This window comes from Trachypithecus francoisi, unplaced genomic scaffold (genome assembly GCF_009764315.1).
Source record: "Trachypithecus francoisi isolate TF-2019V2 unplaced genomic scaffold, Tfra_2.0 Lachesis_group14, whole genome shotgun sequence".
NCBI lineage: Eukaryota > Metazoa > Chordata > Mammalia > Primates > Cercopithecidae > Trachypithecus > Trachypithecus francoisi.
The window spans coordinates 780,445-807,222 of NW_022681459.1; the positions used below are offsets into that span (position 1 = coordinate 780,445).

The 26,778-nt window shown below is 35.8% G+C and overlaps 1 protein-coding gene across 2 annotated transcripts in view; it reads right to left on the reverse strand.

The window, feature by feature from the left end:
• SAMSN1 (SAM domain, SH3 domain and nuclear localization signals 1) overlaps positions 1 to 26,778 on the reverse strand; it is a 61,367-nt gene that overhangs the window by 32,710 nt on the left and 1,879 nt on the right. Inside the window, exons 2-3 of one of the 2 annotated variants that reach the window (XM_033232175.1) lie at positions 9,689 to 9,769; positions 3,527 to 3,598 (exon numbers count right to left, since the gene is read on the reverse strand). Coding sequence is in view for 1 of the 2 variants with exons in the window: in XM_033232174.1 (XP_033088065.1) it covers positions 3,527 to 3,598 (72 nt within the window). In the remaining variant the exon portion in view is untranslated. The remainder of the gene's footprint in view (positions 1 to 3,526; positions 3,599 to 9,688; positions 9,770 to 26,778) is intronic. The other variant, XM_033232174.1, reaches the window with a different exon arrangement.

Sequence of the window (26,778 nt, forward strand, 5' to 3'; positions counted from 1 at the left end):
TAGCGTGCACATTTCCTATATTCTCAAGCAATAGTAAATATGAACTAGTTCCAGCCATTAGTACAGAAATCTTCATGTAATTCACATGCTAGATTAATCAAACATCTTATTTGGTTAGACTGCTTTGGTCTTTGCTTAGGAATGCTGTTAAACCAATGACTCAGAATAAAACACACTGTTCACAGCCACAAGACTCTATTTATCATAACATAAAATAATGTTCTGCCAATTTCATTAATATATTATGTGATATATATTACATTATATAGAATCTATATGAAATAAAGTATCCTCACCACCCACCTTGCCCCTCGCTACTTCTGAAGTCTCCCTTGCTCACCAGAGCAGTGGTTCTCAAAATATGATCCCTGGACCAGCAGCATCAACATCACTTGGGAGCAGTTTGTGCTTTAGCAAGCTCTTCGAGTGATTCTGATACTCACTAAAGTTTGAAAACAACTGTAATAAAGTATTGCCATCCTAGCCCCCTTGCAGTTTCTCTATCAGGTTCTCACCAACTTTGTATTTGCTTTCGCCATTGGCTTCCCCTAAATATCCAAGAATTTCTTCCTTCAGTCATCCAGGTATCTACTCACATGACATATAATAGGAGAGCAATTTTCTGATTGATCACTCTCCACACTTCCATACGTCCTGTTTATTGGCCCTGATTAATGATTCCTCTAAGCAGTTAACATTACCCGATAATATGTTTGTTCATTTGATTATTGTCTGCATCTCCCACTATGATGCATGTTCCATGAGACTTGAGACTTGATCTGTTTTCTTTGAGTGTCTAGAGTACTTCCAGGCACATAGCTATCACTTGATATTATTTCAGTAAATGAAACTTCTCATGTAGAACATTGCAGATTTTTTTTTTTCTTGAAGGATATGTTTGGGTTACAAGTCCTAAAATACCTTATATTTGCAAGAAAGGAAACTTGAAGGACATCTAGTTTAACACTGTCCACCATTCCCGTTAGGTGGACAGGTAGTCATTCACTGAACATAAAAAATAACGGGAAACTTCCCTTTAGTGAACTTGAATATTTTAATACAAAAGTTTAACCACATAGTTAACATCATTATTAATCAATATTATATTTTGCTTCGTATCTTACCCCAAACTGCCTATGATAACTATGAATGGACAGCCAATTTAAATCCTCATTGCACTTTATTAATTTCTACATTCAAGGTTATAAAGGCAAAGATTCTTTGCTTAATTCAAAAACCCTGAATACAATATAATTTGGAAGCACTTTAAAACTTTAGAGTTAGCCTTTTTCTTCTCTCTACTTAAACCTTCTGTCTTCATTGTAAATTTATTTTTCTAACATAAATAAGAAATATATTATTTAATTACTACTTGTGTTACCCTACAATTTCTAAGCTTCAGAAAGATGTACTATGAATATTTTTCAGGTTTTTCTAGCATTATTTACAGAAGCTACAAAGAAACTACGTTTATGTCTTTTGAATGTTCACATTTTTCTATGCCTTTCTGCATAGACTGAATTAAATGTCTGTTTAAATATTACTTATGGTTTTGTTGTTGTCTTTTTAAGATTTGTCTTCCTCTATAAGCTCCAGGCATGAAGTAAGGATTTTATTGTGTTATTGCAACAGTACTTCCTGAGTGTCTAAGGGAAAACCTGTCATAGAGTAGGTATTTTTTGAATGAATGCTGGATTTTTGAAAAATATGCACACTATTTTATTAGGTTCACTAAATTCTTTCACAAATTACTAGGCCACCATTATCAACCAATGAACCTGAATGAACATGAACTATCTTGTATAGGTTAATACCAGAATTATAAACTAAACAGCAGTAGAATATATGTATGATTGTGGAGAATTAAAAATTTATATAAGATGCCAACTGAAAATAAAATTATATACAGTTTCTCTCTCTTTCCATATATATATATACAACCACACAAACACATGTATGTGGCTAGAGATTTATATGTATATATTACATTTATTACTTACAATTATGTAAATGTTGATTGACTATATAATTAGGTACAAGTTTACTCATAATTGTGAATATATACATAATAAATTAATAAAAGGGATCATTATTAAAATTAAAATATTTTAAAATATTGCAGATAAATATATTTGAAAATAAGCATAAGATCTAAAAACCTATTGATCTAAAAAGAATATATTTCCTGTGAGGTTGCTGAATCAGGTTCAATGGTAAACAGTATTTTCAGTTTTCTTAGTAGACACCCCTTCTCTGTACTATTTTATTAGTTGTTGTTGTACCTGTCATTAATCACTTAGCAAATGTGGCCCCTACTTTATGAGACAATACGGCAAACTTTGGAGTCAGAGAAGAGGTTGAGTTCTGCCTTTGTCATTTATTCACTCTGTAATTTAGATGTAATTTTATTTGATGAAGCAAGCATATTTCTGCAATGGCAAAATAGATATACTAATAGTTCCTATGTTATAGATAGGTAAATTGTTATAAAGTTACCATTGTGCTTATTTCATTGTGAGTGCTCAATTAAATGTACATATTATTGAAATTATTATTATGTAAACTTAATTCTATGGGAAGTTTTTCTTAAGCTACAATTAAAATGTCCGTAGTTTACAAATGTGTAAGTAGCGCTCACCAATGGGATGTTTCAGTGTACGCTGAAGTGTGAGAGTCCAGTTGAGCAGCCGTATGCTCTCCTTAACAAATGTACAGTCGGGCCGCTTAATCTTGTTCTAATTTAAAGCAATTACAACTGACATAAACTTATACATATATCTATCAAATAATGTGTATAAACACAATGTGTGTGTGTACATTGTTTATAGTAGAAATACTCAGGAAATTTGGAATTGTCAGTGTCACTTTGAATTCTATCTTTTCGGGTTCATGTTTTGCTTTCCCAAACATCTGTTAGGCTTCTTAAAATAGGATTTTACTTTCAATGCCCAGCATGGTACTGGGTACTGATAGAGACAGGAAACAGACAAGAGTCCTTTGCGAAACCTCGCCTTCAAGACTGAAACAGCGGGAGGGCTGAAACACCAGATTGCTGATCCTGGATGAAGCTCACCCTTTCCCCACTGATTCTTAATAACGCCCACCTGTGCACTGGGGGAAACTGGTGGAGCTATGGGAAGTTCACGTGGTTTGCTGCTGGGGGGAGCCTGGCCTCTCTTATTGCTAAGTGGTGACCTGGGATTCAATCTGTAAGGTAGGGGCCTGCTAGCAGGACTCTTGCTTTGCTGGGAGTTCCTCTTTTTTTTTTTTTTTCCTTTTCACGCAATAAACCCTGCCTTACTCACCCTACAGTGTGCCTAAATTTTCCTGGTCGTGTGACAAAAACCCATTGCTTTCTACAACAGGACTAAATAATGGTTTGTTCACTTATCACACAAATACATGCAAGGCTATAATTTAAAAATGTATTTATTTTTCTTATTTTACTTTGCAAAAGTGACATTGTCTTCATAATATTTCATAATGTGTTTGCATAACATTCATAAAAATGGAATAAACTACCAACCTCAGTTGAATCATCTGGTTTTGATAAAGAATTATTCCGAAAACGATCGAAATTCCCAAAACTGCTGCTTCGCTATAAAATAGAAAAGAAAAAGGAAACTGAGAACTTGTTATTTTTTCACTGCCAAACTGATAAATATATTAGATTATAGTTTAATAAGCACCATCTCTTGCAAATACAGGCTTTAAGAAGCTCTTCTCTCTGGAACATCCAAAGGCTGTGAAGATATACCTATTAACATTTTTATATTTACAGTTGATAAAACGTCTTCCTATGTTTTATGTTACAGTGTTAAGTAAGCACCTCAGAGAAAATCTTGGTTAAGTTATTTTAAATTTTTGATTTTGATTTTGTTCTTTGAAGCGGCAGCTGAAGAATCCATGAATTCTAAAGCTTCTTGAAATGAGCTAACCACAAGCTTAACAGCATGCAGTACTAACCAACTAATCAATAAACAAATAACAACAACAAAAAAACACACAAACAAAAAGCAAGCATCTGAGTAGATCCATCATTATGCCTCACAAAGATCAAGTTTGTTCACACACTGGGGCCTGTGGGGTGGAGGGCGGGGAGAGGGAGTGCATCAGGAAAAACAGCTAATGCATGATGGGCTTAATACCTAGGTGATGGGTTGACAGGTGCAGCAAACCACCATGGCACATGTTTACTTATGTAACAAACCCGTACATCCTGCACATGTACCCCGAAACTTAAAATAAAAATGAAAATAAAAGATCAAGTTTATTAAAAAAAAAAAAAAAAAGAACATAAGTGCATTTTCTATTACCAACTCTTGATCATTTGAAATTCTGTGCTGGATATCAGAAAAAGAAGGCACACACATAGACTTATTAATAAATTGAACGCAGCATTTAGGTATGCACAGTCCAAGGCTGGGAGTAAAACGGAATTTTTCCACATTTAACATAGAATTACAATGAGACCTCTGGGTCTGTTTCATTCACTGTTTTGAGAAAAAGCTCAGTATGTTAATAGAAGATGTTGCCTTGAATACCTTTTGCTTACAAAGCTGAATTTTTATTATGCAACTCATTCTAGGCAGGTAATTATAAATAATTTCTGATAGTTGACAAAATAAATGAATGCCTTAAACACATTTTAAAATTCTTTAGAGTCATTGAGTCAAAAAATTGATATTTTCTCACTATCTAATTCTATGCATTGTTTGGGATGGTGGATATCTGATGCTGTGTTCTTTGTGTACTCATAAACCCTGAGAATATTTTCTTTCTAAAGGACTTTATCTTATTTCAAGCTTATCATATTTTAAAAATAAACTGGTGGTACTGACATATAATCTGGTAATGTAGAAAATTAATAATGGGAGTCAGTAATCTATAAAGCCTTATACAACAAGGCCTCATTTAATGCTGTTGATAGGGTCTCGGAAATTGCTACCTTAAGCAAAACCAGGTGTAATAAAATCCTCTTTACCATAGGCTGCTTGAAATAACAAGTTCAAATAACAAGTTCCTATGATCCATTTCTCCTCAGAAAAACATTATCAAATTTCTAAATAAAGAGCCAAACACTTCTAATGGTAAACACTGAAACAAATGCAATCCATACATACATTTAAGAAAAATTAATTTAAGACATTAACATAATTATTTACCCAGTTATTCCAGCTCAGGGTTGCTGTGAGTGGCCAGAGCCTATCCCCACAACTCGGGACACAAGGCAGGAACCAGCCCTGGACAGAGTGCTGTTCCATCGCAGGGCACGCTGAAGCCCACTTCCACAATCACTCATTGTGGAACAACTTGGACATGCCAATTGACCTGACATTCACTTCTTTGGGATGTGGGAGGAAACCCATATAGAAATGAGAAGATTGTGCAAACCCTGCAGTGACAGTGACCCTGGTCAGGAACTGACTTTTTACTCCATCAATGTTATTATAACAAAATGATGTTGGAGAAAACGATGTTATTGGAGGACCTGCTCTATTGTCCTTGCAGAAATCACAGCCTGTTTCAGTAAAAGGCACCTTCAAGGGCTCCTAGTCCCTGGAAGCTCTCATGCCTCCCTACCAGCTATCTTTAAAAATTTTTGTTTCCCTTTTAAATGAACTGAAATAAAAAGATCCTGACGTGTGACAAGGGGTTAGCTTGATAGACGGTGTGATACAGAATATTGCCCCAAGGATGATAGCTGTGTTAGACACAATTAACGCCTTTTGCTGACTGGCCCCCCCTGCTGAGCAGGCCCTTCAGCCTGTGGTGAGAGGAGCAGAAGTGAAGGCTGAAACTGAGAACCACACTGGAAAATACAAAGTCTTCTTACGTAGTACTTACTAGCCTAGAGTGGCTTCTCAGAATATTAATCACTCCAACTTGCCTAGTAGGTGTTTCCATCTGGCTGCCATTGCTCAGCAATCACAGAAAGGAATTGAGCGTATTGTCGTCCAGCTTATAAACAATCTGAACACATGGAAATCTATTACTCTTTTTGATACTTAAAACCATTCTATGGCCGATTGGAGTCCATGCCCAAGGCAATTTTGTAGCCTACATATAGCCTGTTAAATATTAATGAGAGTTAGGGTATGATTTCCACAACTGGATAATGGGTCCTGTTGCACAGGAGGGCACAGAATAGACTCGCTTTAGCATTTTGCTACACTATCTTCTTCCATTAAGTAATCAATAGCCACCACCTTTTAAAATTAATTCTCCCCTCGTTATATCAATAAGGAAAAGCAGATTTAGGAGTCGTGGTTTAAGAAGAACACAGGACTATTACCCTGGGTTTTGTCAGTCATCTCGTTGCTAATTACTCAACGGCTTTATGCCATGAGAGTGTATCAATCCATGTTAAGACACCCTTAAGAAAAAAATCTAAATATTTAAAAGAACATTTACATTTGTTCACTATTCTCTAGTTTAAAAGTTAGTAACTAACTTTCTCAGATGGTATTATAATGTATAGATTATGGTTTATGACAAAAAAGGACTAACGTCTACTATGAGGTCTGGACAATGAACACATTTATAACTTCTGTTCTGGTCAAGTTTTATGATAACAAGGTGAATTATATGGAAACAAAGCTTGCTTCCTAAGTAATAGTACTTAATAAATGAGAATGTGTTTGAATATTGGTAATGTTGCATTATATAATTGTAATGTATTAGACTTAGTAAATGTTATCAAGTTCTTATCAAGACAGAGTTATTATATAAACAAATAGCTGTCTAAAAGAAGAGGAGCTTAAATAAAAATGCTATATATATTTTAGATAATTCTTTGTGTCTGCTGACTTTGTATCATATTTACTCATTATACTCTACATAAACATTTCCAGTCTTTCCTTATGCAATTAGAAGTGCATTTGTAAAATGACACAATACCTATACAGGGAAATTTGGCAATATCAAGCAAAATTACATATACGTTTGCCCTCTGTCCCAAGAATTCCATTTCTAGATGTCTTTACCAGCAATACATTTGGATATGAATTGTTTACATTTCCACATTCACTGTAGCACTTTCATATTATCAAAAAGCTGTAAAGCCTAATGTTCATCAGGAAGATATTGATTGAATAATATATGGTACATCCACACAATGCAAAGGTATGAAGCTGTAAAAAATTAAATACATGTTTTTATATGCAACAGAACAATCTGTAGGATACAGTGTAAGTTGAAAAAGTAAAATGGAGAAGAGTGCAATATGTTTAAATACATCTAACATCAAAATTCATGAGTTCATAAGGATACTAAAAAGAAAAATTCATCAGTTACATTGGGAAATGTTATAATTATATTCTGAAAACTAATAAAGGGACAACTTAGGCATTTAATCTGCCTTTCCTGTATGAAACCTATTTCATCAACCAAATAGTTCATCCACTAAATAGTTGATGAGGGGAAATTGTTCTATATATGTTCATACTTCAGCTAATCAATTAAAAGTGATGAAATAATAAAATTACCATTTTGCAAACCCCTAATGCAATGTTGGATCCAGCCAATGATCATCAATGGTCACTAAAATCACACAAAAGGAGATAACCAGAGTATGTGCTTTGTGATGGAAGCATTAAATACAACTAATGAAATATTGTTTATAAGAAAGAAAGGAAGCAAGAAAGCAATCGCACCAAGCTCTGTATCTAGCTACTAGATTTAAGGAAAAAAAGAGACAGAGGAGCATGTTAAATGATACCAAGAAGATACAGTCAGTCGGAAAATATACAGACAAGAAAATACAGGACAAAACAACTGAGTTTCTTCAGCAAATCAATGTAAAGAAATTTTTAAAAAGAGTTAAAGTATAAACTAAGAGACTTCAGAAATATATCATCCAAATATAATCCATGAATCTTGTTTAAATATAGATCAAATAAACTACTATACCAAAAAAATCAAAAGACAACTGGGGAAATTTTCAAATGACTAGCTATTTGATGTTAAGGAAGTAATGTTACTCTCTTATTTACAATTTGAAATAATCTGGTGAGGAGCAGCAAATGTGTGGGCATGAGGAAGAAACACAATTGGTCACTCTTGAATAATTAGCTGGGCAGTGGATATATGGGTGTAGTATTTACTAATCTCTACTTTTACATATGTTAAAAATTTTCCATAATAAATTGTTGGGTTATCAAAAGAAATATTCCTGTATAATAGCTAAAATGATATAAAAGTTAGTGGTCTCATAACTTTATTTATTTATTTACTTATTTTGAGACCTAGTCTCCCTCTGTCACAGGCTGGAGTGCAGTGGCTCCATCTCGGCTCACTGCAACCTTCGCCTCCTGGGTTGAAGCGATTATCCTGCCTCAGCCTCCCGAGTAGCTGGGAATACAGGTGTGTGCCACCACACCCAGCTAATTTTTTTGTATTTTTAGTAGAGACAGGGTTTCACCGTGTTAGCCAGGCTGGTGTTGAACTCCTGACCTCAGGCAATTCACCCATCTTGGCCTCCCAAAGTGCTTGGATTTCAAGTGTGAGCCACCATGTCCAGCTGGTTTCATAACTTTAATAAGGAATCAATTTGTTTTTAAAAAAATCATAATATGGTTTAGGTCATGGTTGTTTGGAAGTACAGAAAGGGAAGAAAATAAAGTTGTGTTTCTTAAATTCATTTTAGTACGACTAACTTTCTGATATAAATATGGGCCCTAGGATTGCTGTTTTCAAGATTACCTGCAATCACATGGTGCAGTTAACCTTCTTCCACATGGTCCACTTGGCTTACCCAAAAATAGTGCAGAACCAGGGTCAGCTGGGGTGTCTGAACACATTTGTGTATGTGTGTTTCCATGCAATCTAATGAGTAATATAAAAGAACTTAAGAAGATTCTTTTTTTTATTAGTCACCTCTCCAGTTTTGCAAAACAATCCTAATTATTACAGAATATTGTTTCATGATATAAAGCTGGCAGCGTTCTTAGTTATCATCTAGCTCTTCTCAATAAGGAAACTGTTGAAACCAGAACTTGCAAAAAAATCCTTTTTAAAAATTCTCCACTCTGATATACTCTCCCCTATGCCATTCCATTACAGAATCTAGATCCTGTCTTCTCTCAAAGAGACTTGCTTTCTGAGCAGAATAAAAATTATGGCAGTTAGTTTGATAGGAAGAATGAAACTAACTAGGTTTCCTAGAATACTGACCAACCTGCATTTATGAACATTAATGAAAATTAAAGGATCTCTATGTAGAAATCTGAATCAAGCTTCTGATCAAAACCAGAAGAACTTGACCCTCATTTTCTTTCTTAGCCAGCCACTAACTTTGGGGGTCTTCAAATGAAATCTCATCTCCAGCATGACTTAATATTTGGGTAAGGTGCTGCTGGAAAAGTTTCACAGTCTATTTCAAAGAAAAAATTTGCATATGTAAGTCACACATCTACAGTACTTTCTAATATACTGGCAAATTAAAAATTACACACACTCTCCCAACAAATTCTCACCTCTTCTAAATACTGCACAAAGAGCGTTGGTTAGTAATATACTCAAAGATCAGAATTCTGTTTCAGCACACCCTTGTATGAATATTCTACTATAATAAAAGCTGAATCTCAATAAGCTTGTCAGCCTTTATCCAAAGGCACTCGAAGATTTAACTGTTCTAACTAACTCGGGTACTCAGATCTTTTGAAGAGGTGAAACAAATTTAACTCACTTAAAATAATCCGTTAGAATTGCTTCAGTGTCATGTGGTGCCAGTGGAATACACTTCTGTGGGGTATCAGGAAACTGAAGGCTGAAAGACAACTACAGCTGTAAAGCCTTGTCTTCAACACTCACATTTTATCCTGGGATAAAGTCAACCCAAAGCTCAAACATATATCAATGCTTTAAATATTTTCAATGTACATCTGGATTCTAAGAACAAAAACTAGTCAGTCTACTGTATCTCTCTGGTTCAGTAACTTTTCTGTCAACTGCAAAACATCTTCAAGAAGTGCAGATTCTGACTCCACCACGGTTTTACAATGTTTTGTCAAAATTTCCATGCTAAAGAGTTGTTTTCAGAAGTTGAGGTGACACTAAAAATGTTTTCTGCAAATTGAAACCATCTCAAAGATTACCTGAGGGAAAGAAACTAGAACTAAAAAAGAAAAATCAATGCAGAGTGATCCATAACCTCTAAAAGTGGTTATTCATACCAGCCTATTTTATGCAACAAAACAAGTTTGATGAGTAAAAAAGACTCAAAGGTACAACCGTATCTCATACTTATTATTTACCTTGTCCCCATAGACTATAAATCATGCTACACTTCTGGGAATTGGGCAGAAATTATGATATTCTATTTTACTTGAAAGGAGTTCTTAAATAATATTTTGATATGTTTTAAATATTAAAATGAAATAATATTGTTATATGTTTTAAATATTGCTTTTTCAGGTAAAAAGCATAATATGACCAAAGAATTGGTATCATCAATTCTTTAAATATCTATTAAAAAGGAAATGAAAAGCTTTAGAAAATGTGCCCATGATTACACTACCGTGAACTGCTCAATTTGTTTTCCCTATTGTGAAACTTCTGTTTGGCCTACTCACTCCTACAAAATTATGTTATTGTGCACTTTCTATTCCTTCTCTCTCTTCTTCTCTAACTACTAAACCCATAAATAAGTACCACTAAAATAAATAAATGGTACTTCTTGGTCCTCCTGGAATTCTTTCATTATGCCAACACTTCCTTAAAATTTTCAAGAATTTCCCCAGGGAACCCAATTATATGTCTGCCCCAGCCCATAAGGCACCCTCTGCCTGCCTCTGGGCTGCAAGGCAGATGTACTAGCAAAAAGCTCTATGCTTATGTCCTGCTCCCTTGAGGATCTGTTTTGGCCCAACTTCTGAACCCTTACCAGCCCCATTGGAAAATGGTATTTGCTCATTGCTCTCTTTGGAGAGTTTGGACACATAATGTAAAATGTAATGATCCACAAATGCACACTCTCCCAGCCCTTACATGTGTTCAATTTTTTCTCCAAACTTTATTGAAGGTATTTTTTTCATTACTTTTATTCAAGTATGCGCTAATTCCTGAACCAATGCAACAACTTTCAGATTATTTGTCCTCAAATTCTTGCCCCTTTAATCATCTAAAGTGCCATGTCTCACCGTCTCATTCTTCTTTCCGAAATGTAAAGCTTGCTCCACATTGCCATGACTGCTACCAAGAGCCTTCCATCTGCCAAACTCCATGCCATGCTATTTATCCATAATTATTTCATGAGATAAACACCATCCCCCTCTGAGTTAGGCATTAATTTCTCCAATTCACAGATGATGAGAACTGAGGCTCAGAGTGTTTAAACAGTTTTTCCTCAGTCAACAAAATGAGGCTTATACTGAGTATGAAGTGCGTTTGTGATTCTGTGTGGTGGCAGACAATGTTAGTCCATCTGATTTAGCAGAATTTCTAACACTTCTTGCTGGCCACTGTGGATGAACTCATTTATATCTCTGAGCTTTTGTTCCTACTGTTTTTTTGTTCAAGGAATATTGGTCTTCTTTTATTCCACCTACTGAAACCCAGCCCATTCTTCAGCCCATTCTTCGAGGACAGGATTAAGTCTCACCTCCCTTATGAAACCCTTTTCTGATGCCATTTTAGTGAACTTTCTAGTGCATATTGATTGTCCCTGTTATTACATGCTGTATCTCCAATGGACAAAAATCCTACAGTTGTGAGACTTGGGCAAAACCATGGCAAATGACAGATCCCACATTACTCATCAAGTTAAATGTCAAAAATCATACATCTCATAGTTACGCAAAAACAAATTAGAACTTAATCATGTTGCAACTAATGACAATAATTCGTTGATGTTTAAAGACCGTAAGGGTTTGCATCATGTAATTTAACATAAACACACTAAGTGGCTTCTGTGGTTCAACTTAGTACTCAGTGTAAGGGCTGTCCGTATGAATAAATAAGAATCGGCCCTGAGAGAAATGTGTACTCTATTAGTGCCATGGACCAAATCATCCCAAAGCATAAGAGCTAAATAGAATCATGTTCAAATGAAAGATACACAAATATAGAATCAACTCCTATAAGCAGATTATATTCATATACAAAAGAAGTTAAAATGTATAGTAGATGTCAACTTGGAAATTTGTATTCATTCATTTACAAATACTTATTTGTGTTAACTACTTAGTACCCGAAAGTCATTTTGTGTGCCTATGCCTATACCTACTTAATTTATAGTTTGTCTATAGAACGGTACACTAAAATAATCACAGATTTTGGGAGTAACATTAGCTGAAATCAATAGAATTTGAATTCACTTAACCATTTTCAAAAATTAGTAGATTTGTATAATTGTTTAATAATTGTATAATTGTTTAGTTTGTATAATAAACAAGAGGCTCTTTAGAAATAATCACCAAATCCAAAGATTGTGATTGCTAAAGTTATGATATGTAACAAAGGTAGTGGAACATATGTTATATATAAGATGGATCACTGGATGATAAAAAGTGTGTCTAGTATCTAATATAATTCTCTCCCAAACTTTCATAGGAGAGAAATAAATACTGTCTCTAGTAAACATAATCATTTAGGTCACTATAAATATGTTTTGTATTTGTTATAGGAATATTTCACTGGGATTTTTCATTGTCTGGATGAACTATCTCTCGAAACTAAAATTGGCAAAAAGTTTTCAATTCATGCACCAGCATGGATAGTTTGTCAAAGTTTCACGAAGAGCTGTGTTGAGAAGGGTACTAAAGCCACTTTCAGAGTTAAAAAGTCATGATTAGCTGTGTCCACAGTGGTTACAGAAGATAGTGGGTGTTTGGGGGAAGAAGTGAGGAATTGCATTTGCCACCTCTACTCAAATCATTTCCCTGAGCAAACTTTGCATTACTAATTTTGTTATCTATGTACCTTGATACAGGGAGGGCAATTCAAAGGATGGATGACTCAAATTTTCAATTTACAAAAAATATATATTATTCTTCCATAAGTTTGGAAATTAACTGTCTGTTCTGTGCATGCATATTATATTGTTCTATTTATCATAGAATATTAAATAATATTTTAACTAGTCACATCATTATCAACTATTTTAATTCTATAACTGAACTTCAAAAACAAGTAATTCTACAAATAAATAATTCTGCCTAAATAATACTCCTGTATAGGATATGGCAAATAGACAAAAGGTAATATTGAAGATGATGGTTTAAAAAAGCAACTATTAGTTAAGAGAAGAATAACTTCGAATATTGATCTCAATAGACTTTACTACATTAACCATAAATTTAAATACCAAATTTATTCTGGTTTTTGTAATAAGTGACTGATTTTTCTATTTGTTGTACTGTTAATAAGATTTATCATATGTATTTTGTATAGTGTCATTAATCTAAAAGACAAACTATTAAAAGTGTAAAAGAGAAATTATGTCTATTCAATTTTATCTTCAAAGGAGTTAGAAAAACCCAAAAGTAACTTATTATTAGCTAAGTTAAATTGAGCAATTTCTTTCAGGATCGTAGATATAAGCTTTTTTTTTTTCTTTTCAATAATCAGAGAGAGAGGAAATCTTGAAAACTTTTTATTATTATCTAACATGATGGAAGAATATGCAGTACAGCTCCAAAACTTTTAAACATATGTGATAATTGAGTATGTTAACAAAATTTTAGTTTCCTGAAATATTTCCTAACAGTTTACCCATCTCATCTTTACACTACTAAATTACAGTCACTCCAGTTTTTAAAATAAAATAAAATTATCACCAAGAGGCAAACATTTATAGTACCCATAACTTTGAAATTATGATTAAATAAAGATGTAAAAATTAAGTTGGGAAAACAAAATCCTTTTAACCAACTTTCCCATCTAATTATCTGGAACAAAAACTCCCTTTTACTTCCGTGAGTCTTAAAAGTCCTCTGCAAACACATGGAACCAACCCAAATGTCCATCAATGACATACTGGATTAAGAAAATGTGGCACATATACACTATGGAATACTATGCAGCCATAAAAAAAGGATGAGTTCGTGTCTTTTGTAGGGACATGGATGAAGCTGGAAACCATCATTCTCAGCAAACTATTGTAAGGACAGAAAACCAAACACCGCATGTTCTCACTCATAGGTGGGAATTGAACAATGAGAACACTTGGACACAGGAAGGGGAACATCACACACCGGCCCCTGTTCTGGGGTGGGGGGCAGTGGGGAGGGATAGCATGAGGAGATATACCTAATGTAAATGGCGAGTTAATGGGTGCAGCACACCAACATGGCCCATGTATACATATGTAACAAACCTGCACGTTGTGCACATGTACCCTAGAACTTAAAGTATAATTAAAAATATATATATAAAATAAAACGACAACAACAACAACAAAAAGTCCTCTGCATTCACTTGGCCTCTGGGTACACAGTAGCCTCCGAAATGTCTGCCCAGGGGATATTTTAGTCATTTCGCGATCTCCTTGAACGCAAGTAATGACAAACAATAAGCTAATTCTCAAAAAGTTTTTTTTTTTTTTGAGTCATTTTTACTACTTTTAAATGAGTGTGTTTGATGCATGATTTTGGGCCCCCTGATTAATGGTCATCGCCAGCCCAGCTTCTGGAATTGTAATGTTTCCGTGAGCTTCCCTCCAGCAGAGCTCGACCATTAATCCAGTGGCATATGTCAGCTCAGCAGAGCAAGGTCACTCTTCTGCTTCAAGGGGAACCTTTTTAGAAATAATAAAACTGACAGAAAGTTCTTTTTTGCATGCTTTATGCCACCTGAGGTTGAGTGCTGCAGTTAATATCATAAAGCTTATAAACATTCCCATCCCAGGCAGCACCCGCTGCGGCTAGTCTTAGGAATTTAAATGCTTTTTTTCTTGGTAAGAACAGACATGTTTATGTGGGGCAAATATATGGTATGTAATCCCAAACAGGGGAAGAATGGGTGGGAAAATAAAACAGTAAGTTCAGGTTAGGATGTTTGGAAGAGATGATAGTGTCCTGTAACTATTTTTATTTTCAATTACATTTATTTACCTTTCAGCAAACTGGGATTTGGTTAGATGAATATTTCAGTCTATTGAGGGGGTTAATAGCAGAGTTGAAATGTAAGAGTAGTGGTAAAAATAAACTCAGTTTGTAATCACTCCTTGGCCTATAATGTAATGTTCAATAATTATAGAGCACTTATCTCTGAAGGAACTGTATTTTTAAAGTCATAAACATTTGTTTTATTGGTAATGACTTTTTCATAATTGATAAATACAGTGAGATAGTCACAATCTTAAAGTTGAAATTTTTAGATGTCCTAACATACAAATCAGACAAAAGATAAAAGATGATTGCTAGATAATAACTAACAATGTAAAGAAACTATAATCATAAGTATTACAAAATGTATATATCTAATATTTTATTACTTTTATTATGTATGTATTTATTTATGTACGTATTTATTGAGACAGGGTCTCTTGCTCTGTTGCCGAGACTGGAGTGTGGTGATGTGGCAATAGCTCATCATAACCTTGAACTCCTAGGCTCAAGCAATCTCCTGCTTCAGCCTCTTGACTAGCTGGGACTACAGATGTGCACCACTATGCTCAGCTAATTGTTTTTGTTTTTTATTTTTTGTAGAGACAAAGTCTCACTATGTTGCCCGGCTGGTCTTGAACTCCTGCCAAGCGATCCTCCCACTTCAGCCTCCCAAAGCATTGGGATTACAAGGGTGAGTCACCCTGCCCAGCCACTTTTATTTAATTAAAAATATCAGTAGCATAACTGTAACTACGTAAAGTATTCAGGGGGAAAAAAACAAGAAAATTCCAATTTGCTCTTTTTAACCAAATACTGAGACTAATGCTGTATCACTCTGTAGATTTTGATACAAAGTAAATTTGACTTGACTCTTACTCCAGGAGTTTAAGTTGTTAAAACTATAAAAAAATGATAAAGAAACTTAGTGATTTAATTGTATTCATTTTCCTTTTGTAGAGAAAATGTACTTGGAAGTGAAGTCAGTTAGCAACTTAGTTCAATCCTTCTAGGAAGCCAATAAGTTGGTCAGGTATCATGTCTCTATGGCCAGGGTCAGGCCCTCACCTCAACAAGTATGGGTACTTTATTTTTTAAGCATGCAGAAATATACAACTTCAAGGCAAGTAATTCACAAACCAAACAGATAAGATATCAAAAATGGCAATACTAACCAAGCAAGCATTGATTTGCTGTGAGAAATTCATCTGCCAGGAAAAATGCATATTCATGTTGACTGATCAAAAAATTGTTTCTCCTGGAAGGAACACTACACGGGACACCAGATCATTGCTGGAAGTTTGTTTGATTCATGTAGTGGTCGCGGTAAAGTCAATTAAGTGGTATTAAGACTAGAGACATGAAGTTCTCCTAGCCTTAGGTACACATCTCACCTAAGGGGAGAAGTCTGTCCAGCCAAATGGGATATTTGTTTCAGCTGTTTTGCATTATTTGCAGACACAGTGGCAAATTTCTACTCTCCCACACATTTCTAGGCTGTCTGCAAACAACACCTTTTTGCTAATACTTTTTTTCCTTAAGGCAGATTACACTACAATGTTTGATTATTTTGATTCTAGGAATGGTTACTTTGTTTTGATGTGGGTGTTACCCAGATCTTTATCAGTGACCCATTTACAAACTAACTTCTGGAGTAGGCTACTTCTGTAGATGACTAATATTATCCATTAGTCATTTCACGCTCATTATACATATATTGAGAAATCACTACTATGTTCTATACTATCAATGTTTTCAGTGGTAGCCAAAGTGTAATAAAAAGCACATGGAATCTGAAAGTCAGGTAGACTGAGTTCAATCCCTCTTGAATCCTCAACAAAAATCCCAGGGACACAAATATGAGTAAAATACATCTGCTGATCCTCTGTTTTTGATGATGAATGTAGTTGGGAGCACATACTGAAAAATTATAAGTTAAAAAAACAAAAAACAACAACAACAACAAAAAGGAAACATGAAACAAGCACTATGAAAATAGAAAGGAGGGAGAGATGATGAAGTGGGCATGTACTACCAGCTAGGAAGCTTACATATGGTAATTTAAATTCTCACATCAACCCTGTGTGACATGCTTTAAGACTTCCCCTTTTCCTGATGACCACAATGAGGCTCAAGAGACTTAAGAAAATGTTCAAAGTCTCCTGGTTAAGAAATATCAAAGTAAGAAATTCACACTCAGGTCTCTATGCCTTTAGTTCACGTTGTCCCTAATATACTGTGCTGGGGTAACTGATGGAGGCTTTCTTCAGGAAGTGACAGTCCACCTATACATTCTAATAGATTGGGGAAAAAAAGTACAGAGCATTTTAGGCTAAGAGAAGCACAGACAGAAATGTATGAGAGTGGTCAGATCATCAGGAGCATGGGCCTCTCACTCTACCAACCAAGCCAGAAGATCTGGTATTAGGGCCCAGACACAGGTATTTTTGTAAAACACCCCAGATGGTTTTAATATTAGGCTGGTGCAAAAGTAATCATGGTTTTTGCTATTGTTTTTAATATGCAGCCAGAAAGCACTGGTGAAGGGGGTCAAACAGATGTTTTACTTTTTAGTTTTCAAATGATTCCTAATAGAGGCCTAGTGGGTTGTGGCAGAGTTACATTTGGATGGGAGGAAGGAAAGAATAACAAACACTGCAGAGTGTAGGTAAAGGCAGTCAAGTTAAATGTGGGGCTGGCAGCATTAAGGGACTGGTCAACTGGAAGTGGAGAAAGATCTAGAGTCATTGGAAGGAAGGAAGCAACTAAAATCCTAATCCTTACTTCCAATTAGTACAAGCTCGCAGACTTTGTTATGAGCTGAATTAACTCCCACAAATTCATATGTTTGAAGCCCTAACACCTTGTACCTCAGACCTTGACTTTATTTGGATATAGAGCGTTTAAAGAGAAAATCAAGTAAAAAATGTGACCGTTAGGGTAGGACCTAATCCATTCCTACTGGTGTCCTCATAAGATGATGTTTGGACACACAGAGAGAGAGATAAGGAGCACACAGGCCCAGACGAAGAGGCAATAAAAGGGCAGCCTTCTATATGTCAAAAAGAAAAGCCCAGAACAGATCCTTCCCTGAAAGCTCTCTGTGAAACCAACCCTGCCAGCACCTTGATCTTGGATTTCCAACCTCCAGAAGTGTGAGCAAGTAGATTCCTGTTGTTAAAGGCACTCAGAGTCTGGTATTTTGTTATGGCAGCCCTAGCAAACTAATACAGACTAGGTGAAGGAAGGAGGGGGACTTAGCCAGCTGTGGTGACAAATGGCTCTCTTTATCTATGCAAGAATCACTTCTTCTACCAACAGAGACAGTTTAAAATCTTCTGCTATTATTAATCAATTTTTAATGGAGGACATTTTTATTCTCTACTAAGAAGCTATATGAATGTCTTGTTTCTGAAAGTTCATCAAAATCGTTAGCACTAGAAAGGAAGAGAAATGGATCAGTTTGGTAAGGCTAAATTTGGAAACAGATATGCAAAGCATGGACTTGATTCCATTATTGTAAACAAACAAACACACAAACCAAAAAAAACCTCAGTTTTCAGGGATTTTGAAACCATTTATCTCCAAAGCAAGGCAAAGAAAGACTAAAGAGATAAGTCTGACTAAATTGATTTTTAACAAATTCAGCATCTTGGTAGTCAAGATAGTGACTTTATAATGCTTCTTAAAAAATACAATGTCCAAGTTTCCAGACAAAGGGGAGGCTACGCTTCTGTCATTTCTCTAGCTATTCATCTCCTGATCTTTCTCAATATTATTTGAACACTTTTCAAGTATAGCTAATATATTTGGCCCCAAACCTTTTGCTACCTGCTTGGAATAAAACTTGATTACAGATTCATATTCTATAAAATGGAAGCGCTAAAATGAACTAGTGCTTTGTTTGGAGAGAAGGGGTGAAGGCTAAAAATTATTTAAAAGGTGCACTACAAATTAAAATCCAATGGAAAATTATATGTTTAAGAAAGAAGAAGAAACCTTTGGAAAGTGAGACATCAATTTTGGAGTGAATTTCTGGTGGCTGTAAACAATGGAATGAGGCCATTTCTCCTTGGAAGGCAAGCACCGACTGGAAGCAAGAATGGGACAGGACAGTGGAAACTTTCTGTTTGCTGTCTTTAGACTGTATGTGGTAAGTTTCCTATAAATATCCAAATGGATACAATAAGTACAAATATATCCCAAATTTAGAGTCTTCTCACCATCCAAGTCAACTGGGCCATTCTTTTGTCTGAACCACAGTTATCCCTTGCCTGGTTTCTGCAATAGTCTCTTAACTGGTCTCACTCCCTTCAGTATATTTGAAACACAAAGCCGAAATAAACCAACTAAACCGTAGGCCAGATTCTGTCACTTCTCAAAAATCATTCAACACTAGCTAAAATTCTTTTAATGGCCTAGAACGCCCTCTGTGATCCAGCTCTCAGTGGCTGCTCTCCCCGCCCCGTGTACACTGCTCCACTGCTTCTCAAACACACCAGAGACAGTCCCATTTCAAGACCTTTGCACTTGCTCTTCCCTCTGCCCAGAGTAGTTTCCTTCACTAATCCCAAAACCAGCTCCTTCACTTTCTACCAGTCCTGTCTCCAATGCCCCATTCTCACCAAGGCTTCTCTAGTTCTTCATATTTCAAATCTTCCTTTTCTGTTAATTTTTTTTTCTTCTTGACACCTATGATTATCTAGCATACTGTATATTTAACTTATTTATCCTATTTATTGCCTGTCATCCCCAGTAAATATAAGTCCTATTAAGGCAGAGATCTTTGTTTTCTTCACCTTGGTATCTCCAGTGTATTGTCCATAATAAGCATTGAATAGACATTTGTGGCACTGAAGGATAAATTAATGAATGAATGCATGGATTAGTGAATTAACTTTTAAGTCTTTTGTAAAGCAGAAAAAAGTGCTGCCAGGTTGGAAAACTTTAAAAATTCTTGATGCTCAGTCACATTTTATGTTAGGTAAATAAGAATATTTGGGGATGGAACCCAATCATCAGTATTTTTTTTAAAGCTCCTCAGTGATTCAAATGTTCAGCCTAGGCTCCAAAAACCATCGACTTAGAGCCTCATTTCCAAATTTTGAGGTGCTCACAGAACTGCTGAGTATCTTGTTAAAATGTATGTTTCAATTTCATAGGCCTGGGGCAGACTGGAAAATGCACATTACTAACAAGCTCCTGGAATGCCAGGCTGTTGTTCTGTAGGACCACAATGAGTATCAAGTCCTTAGATTCAAGTCAGCCTTGATGAACCTTGAGATACGTTTTAACATGTTCTAGACTCCATTTTCTCCTGACTTGTCTTATTTGGTTTTATCTTTGCATTATAGTTTATAAAAAATATTTTTTTAAATGCTACATAAACACAAAAATGAAGACAACCTTTTGAGAGATCTGGTTTTTTGTTTTGTTTTGTTTTTGGAGGAGACGGAGGTAATAAGTAGAAGTTAAAATAAATATTTATTTATAGCCACCATTTTTTAAAGGGGAAAAGAGTAAATCTAACATATTACCTGCATTTTATATCACATATTTTATTCCAGAAAACTCTGTTTGTAAAGGCAAACATTCAACAAAAATTGTACCCCAGATGAAGAAGTAATAGAGAGTAGGAGGGGAGAGACACAGGGTTGGAAGCAGAAAGTTGTGCCATAAATCCCAAATCTTTTAACTTGGGGAAAATATTTTGCATCTACAGGGCTTTTTTCTTCTTTGTAAATTGGAGATAAAAATAATGTCTATCTCATGGGGTTTTGAGAAGATTAAATATAATAATGGACATGAGCATCTTGGACAAGTGTCTGGCCACAAGTAAGCAGCAGTGCATATAAATACTTCTTCTCTTTCTCGTACCTGGTTAGATAAGAGTTAAAAATGTATCTTAGCAGTCTTGATACTAAAAAAACAGTGAAGAAAGCTCTTTAATAGCACAACTATGTGTCATCCTTGTCTAGGAGCATAAATTTGCACAGCAGGCAGTGCAGTGAAAACAGCTCATAATCAACTCATCACCTCTCATCATTGCTAGGATCAAATGCAAATGGGAAAGAATGCCACTTCAGTCATTGCTAGTGAAAATTAGCATCTGTGACACTAATGGTGTCTCATTTAGTATGCACTTTAGATTAAAAAGAATGGTTTAAAAAAGGCTATTTCCAGAACTGTCATTATTTTAACGTTTCCCTCAAAAATAACAATGGTACTTGAATCTCCTTTACTCAAAGAAAAACCAGCTAAAATTTGTTAACACAGATCATTAATCCATGCCAAGTAAAGGCCAAAATGTTTGTGAGATCCATGTCTTTCTATTTTCAAAGTTTCTACCATATTCTTTAACCGGGACCAAGGTCTACCCTTAGATAACAATGGGATTCTTTAATAACATGAGTATATTAGAGTTCTTAACACAAAGTTTAAAATGAGTTAGAGTTGTACATATACACAAACATATTTACACACATATTAACAGATTTGTTACAAAGAAACAAAAAGACAGGGATGCCCTCTCTCCCCACTCCTATTCAACATGGTTTTGGAAGTTCTGGTCGGGCAATCAGGCAGGAGCAAGAAATAAAGGTATTCAATTAGGAAAAGAGGAAGTCAAATTGTCCATGTTTGCAGATGACATGATTGTATATTTAGAAAACCCCATTGTCTCAGCCCAAAATCTCCTTAAGCTGATAAGCAACTTCAGAAAATTTTCAGGATACAAAATCAATGTGCAAAAATCACAAGTATTCCTATATACCAATAACAGACAGACAGCCAAGTCATGAGTGAACTCTCATTCACAATTATTTCAAAGGGAATAAAATACCTAGGAATCCAACTGACAAGGGACGTGAAGGTCCTCTTCAAGGAGGACTACAAACCACTGCTCAGCAAAAGAAGAGGACACAAACAAATGGAAGAACATTCCATGCTCATGGATAGGAAGAATCAATATCGTGAAAATGGCCATATTGCCCAAGGTAATTTACAGATTCAATGCCATCCCCATCAAGCTACCAATGACTTTCTGCACAAAATTAGAAAAAACTACTTTAAAGTTCATGTAGAACCAAAAAAGAGCCCACATTGCCAAGACAATCCTAAGCCAAAAGAACAAAGCTGGAGGCATCACACTACCTGATTTCAAACTATACTACAAGGCTACAGTAACCAAAACAGCATGGTACTGGTACCAAAACAGAGATGTAGACAAATGGAACAGAATGGAGACCTCAGAAACAACACCACCCATCTACAACCATCTTATCTTTGACAAACCTGACAAAAACAAGCAATGGGGAAAGGATTCCCTATTTAATAAATGGTGCTGGGAAAACTGGCTAGCTATATGTAGAAAGCTGAAACTGCATCCCTTCCTTACACCTTATGCAAAAATTAATTCAAGATGGATTAAAGACTTAAATGTTAGACATAAAACCATAAAAACCCTAGAAGAAAACCTAGGCAATACCATTCAGGACATAGGCATAGGCTTCATGACTGAAACATCAAAAGTAATAGCACAAAAGTCAAAATTGACAAATGGGATCTAATTAAACTAAAGAGATTCTGCACAGCAAAAGAAACTACCACCAGAGTGAACAGGCAACCTACAGAATGGGAGAAAATTTTTGCAATCTACCCATCTGACAAAGGGCTAATATCCAGAATCTCCAAAGAACTTAAACAAATTTAGAAGAAAAAAACCAAACAACCCCATCAACAAGTGGGCGAAGGATATGAACAGACACTTCTCAAAAGAAGACATTTTTGCAGCCAACAGGCACATGGAAACATGCCCATCATCACTGGCCATCAGAGAAATGCAAATCAAAACCGCAGTGAGATACTATCTCACACCAGTTAGAATGGCGATCATTAAAAAGTCAGGAAGCAACAGGTGCTGGAGAGGGTGTGGAGAAATAAGATTGCTTTTACACTGTTGGTGGGACTGTAAACTAGTTCAACCATTGTGGAAGACAGTTTGGAGATTCCTCAAGGATCTAGAACTAGAAATACCATTTGATCCAGCCATCCCATTACTGGGTATATAACCAAAGGATTATAAATCACGCTACTATAAAGACACATGCACACATATGTTTATTGCGACACTATTCACAATAGCAAAGACTTGGAACCAACCCAAATGTCCACCAGTGATAGACTGGATTAAGAAAATGTGGCACATATACACCATGGAATACTATGCAGTCATAAAAAAGGATGAGTTCATGTCCTTTGTAGGGACATGGATGCAGCTGGAAACCATCATTCTGAGCAAACTATCGCAAGGACAGAAAACCAAACACCAGATGATCTCACTCATAGGTGGGAATTGAACAATGAGAACACTTGGACGCAGGGCGGGGAACATCACACATCAGGGCCTGTTGTGGGGTGGGAGGAGGGGGGAAGGGGGAGGGATAGCATTAAGAGGAATATCTAATGTTAATGAGGAGTTAATGGGTGCAGCACACCAACATGGCACATGTATACATATGTAACAAACCTGCACATGTACCCTAGAACTTAAAATAATAAAAGAAAGAAAGAAAAAACAAACAAAATCCTGTTAAAAAAAAAAAAAAAGAAAAGTACATAGCTCGGGTGAGTATCCACACTTGAATCAGGCTGTATATAGTAGACCAAGGGTGTATTACCCTGTAGCCCCATGATGGCTTTGGATGTGGCCCAACACTAATTCATAAACTTTCTTAAAACATTGCGAGACTTTTTTGTGATTTTTTTTTTGTTTTTGTTTTTCTTTTTCTTTCTTTTTTTTTTTTAGCTCATAAGTTATCCTTAGTGTTAGTGTATTTTATATGTGGCCCAAGAAAATTCTTCTTCTTCCAGTGTGGCCCAGAAAAGCCAAAAGATTAGACACCTCTAGAGTAGACTGAAGAAACTTCTTTCACTTTACAATTATTTACTGAGAGTGTACTACATTGAAAGTATTATGCTAGCTGCAGAGGGAAGATATGTGGTGCTTCCTTCAATATTAGGTCATTTTAAAAAATATTTGAATATTAAGAAAGTTGTTGGCCTGGGCAACCTAGCGAAACCCCCATGTCTACAAAGAATGTAAAGATTAGCTGAGCGTGGTGGTGCAGGACTGTGATCCCAGCTACTCCGGAGGCTGAGGCAGGAGAGTCACATGAGCCCAGGCAGGCTGACACTACAGTGAGTGGTGATTGTGCCTGCACTTCAGCCCGGGTAGCAGAGGGAGAACCTGAAGAAAGAGGGAAAGGAAGCGAAGGGGAAGGGAGGGGAGGGGAGGGGAGGGGAGGGGAGGGGAGGGGAGAAAGAAAGAAAGAAGAAGGAAGGAAGGAAGGAAGGAAGGAAGGAAGGAAGGAAGGAAGGAAGGAAGGAAGGAAGGAAAGGGAAAGAAAGAAAGAGAGAGAGAAAGGAAGGAAGGGAGGGAGGGAGGGAAGGAAGGAAAGTTTTTACAATCGTAGGTGTTGACGTGTATGTCCCGGACACCTAGAGGGATTTCTCTGATGAACTTCCTGCATAGTCAGAGACAGGAATGAGGATTTCTAAACTTACAGATGCTCTTACAGACATAGTCTCCCTGATCTCCATAAACTTTAGCTGGCAATTCAGGTGGAAACAGAAATAATATCTACAGTCCTGTTGCTTATAATGGCAGTATATTAAGAACGGAAGTATCAGAAACTAACATATTTCACATCAGTTTCATTTTTCATCTAACTCTGTGTCTTCTTCAAGGTAATTAAGCTTCCTTATGCCTTAGGCTCTTTACATATGAGGCTAAATAAGAGTCATTCTCTCACAGTTGTTACAAATATTAAATAAATTAGTGTACAAAAACCTGTAAGCACAGCAACTGACATGAAAATAAACCAACGATGAATATAGAAAAATAAAATATTTTAATTGGAAAAACAGATAAGGAAAATTGTTATGTTCTATAATTTAAGCATTTGTAGAGTGTAATGCAATAACATTTCATCAAATCTGAATACTGTATATGCTTAGAAGTTTGTAAAATCACTATCAGTAGTGGGCACTAGTGGTAAGATGGTAAAACAGCCAGTTGTGGTTGCTCTTGCCTGTAATCCCAGCACTTTGGAAGGCTGAGGTGGGCTGAGGTGGGAAGATCACTTGAACACAGGAGTTTGAGACCAGCCTGAGCAACATAACAAGACCTCATCTCTACAAAAAATTAGAAAGTTAGCTGGGCTAGTGGCATGGCGCCTGTGGTCCCAGCTACTCAGGAGGCTGAGACGGGAGGTAGTTTGAGCCCGCCCAGGAGTTTGAGGTTGCAGTTAGCCATGATTGGACCACAGCAACTCCAGCCTGGGTGACAGAGCACGACCCTGTTTCCAAGGTAAAAACAAAATTCAAGAAGAAAGATAACAGTAACTTGCGTGTATGTTAACCAAGCCTATTTTTAACTAGTATAAGTATAGAATACTTAACTATTATTCTTCCTATTTCTTTTTTAATTTGCAATTTATCTATATACAGTAGAGAGTTCTGAGATATACATTAAAACCCTTAGAAGTTATTGAGATTCCAGTACACTCAATGGGTTTCTTTTGTAATAATTCTGCAAGAATTTACCAGTTTCTGTTATAGAATATCTATAACAGGCACATGATAAAACTGTAGTTAACATGTATTCGGATTTACTCTTTTTAAATTCATGAACATGTTTATTATAAGTTTTAGGAATATAAGAAAATAATAAATCATTTTTGATATAGGACTCAAAATCTGTTGCTACATGTTATATACATGAATGTTTTGAACCTTCTCATAACTGTAAGACCTATTTGAAAATACTAATAACAAAATCTTTGACCATTAATTATCAATTGAAAAGTTTCCTCATTTTTATTTGAGTTAACATTATGTATAATATGCATTGCATTTGAATTGGCCAATAGATCACTTGAAATAGAACCAATGACAGTTAACAAAAGCTAAATGATTAAATATTTTCTTCATTTTAATACTGTCACTTTTTACCCTACTATAGCATTTATGATTTAAAAAAACCACACAAAAACAAGAGAATCCCTTTCAGAAATTCTGAGAGTATAGTATGAAGAGTTTACGTTTCTGGGTTAGGAAATGTAAACTAACATCTGGTGTGTAGTGAAGACAGTGATTCCCTGTATTTCAGACCAATTTCTTGATGGTTCTGTTTCTAGACATAGACCCTTTTTAGACACAATTTCTTTTCAGTAAATGAAAGGATTTGCACTCCTTCTTCTATGAGCCTTTCATTTGTAGGGATTATCGTAGCATCCACCTCTGTCAATTTTTTTTTTTTTTTTTTTGAGAAACGGTCTTGCTCTATTGCCCAGGCTGGAGTGCAGTGGCACGAACACGGCTCACTGTAGCTCTCAATCTCCTGGGCTCAAGCAATCTTCCTGACTCAGCCTCCTGAATAGCTGGTACTATGTGCACTTGACACCATGCCCAGCTAATTTTTGCATTTTTTTGTAGAGATGGGGTTTTGCCACGTTGTCCAGACTGGACTAGAACTCCTGAACTCAAGTGATTCACCTGCCTAAGCCCCACAAAGTACTGGAATTACAGGTGTGAGCCCATGCCCCTGGCCGGATACTGCTCTTTATTCACATAATATGCAAAGAAAATTACCCACCAAAATAAATGTGAATTAAGAGGAAAGAAGAGTTATTTTAAGACATAATTACAAATGGAAAAATATCACTTCCAT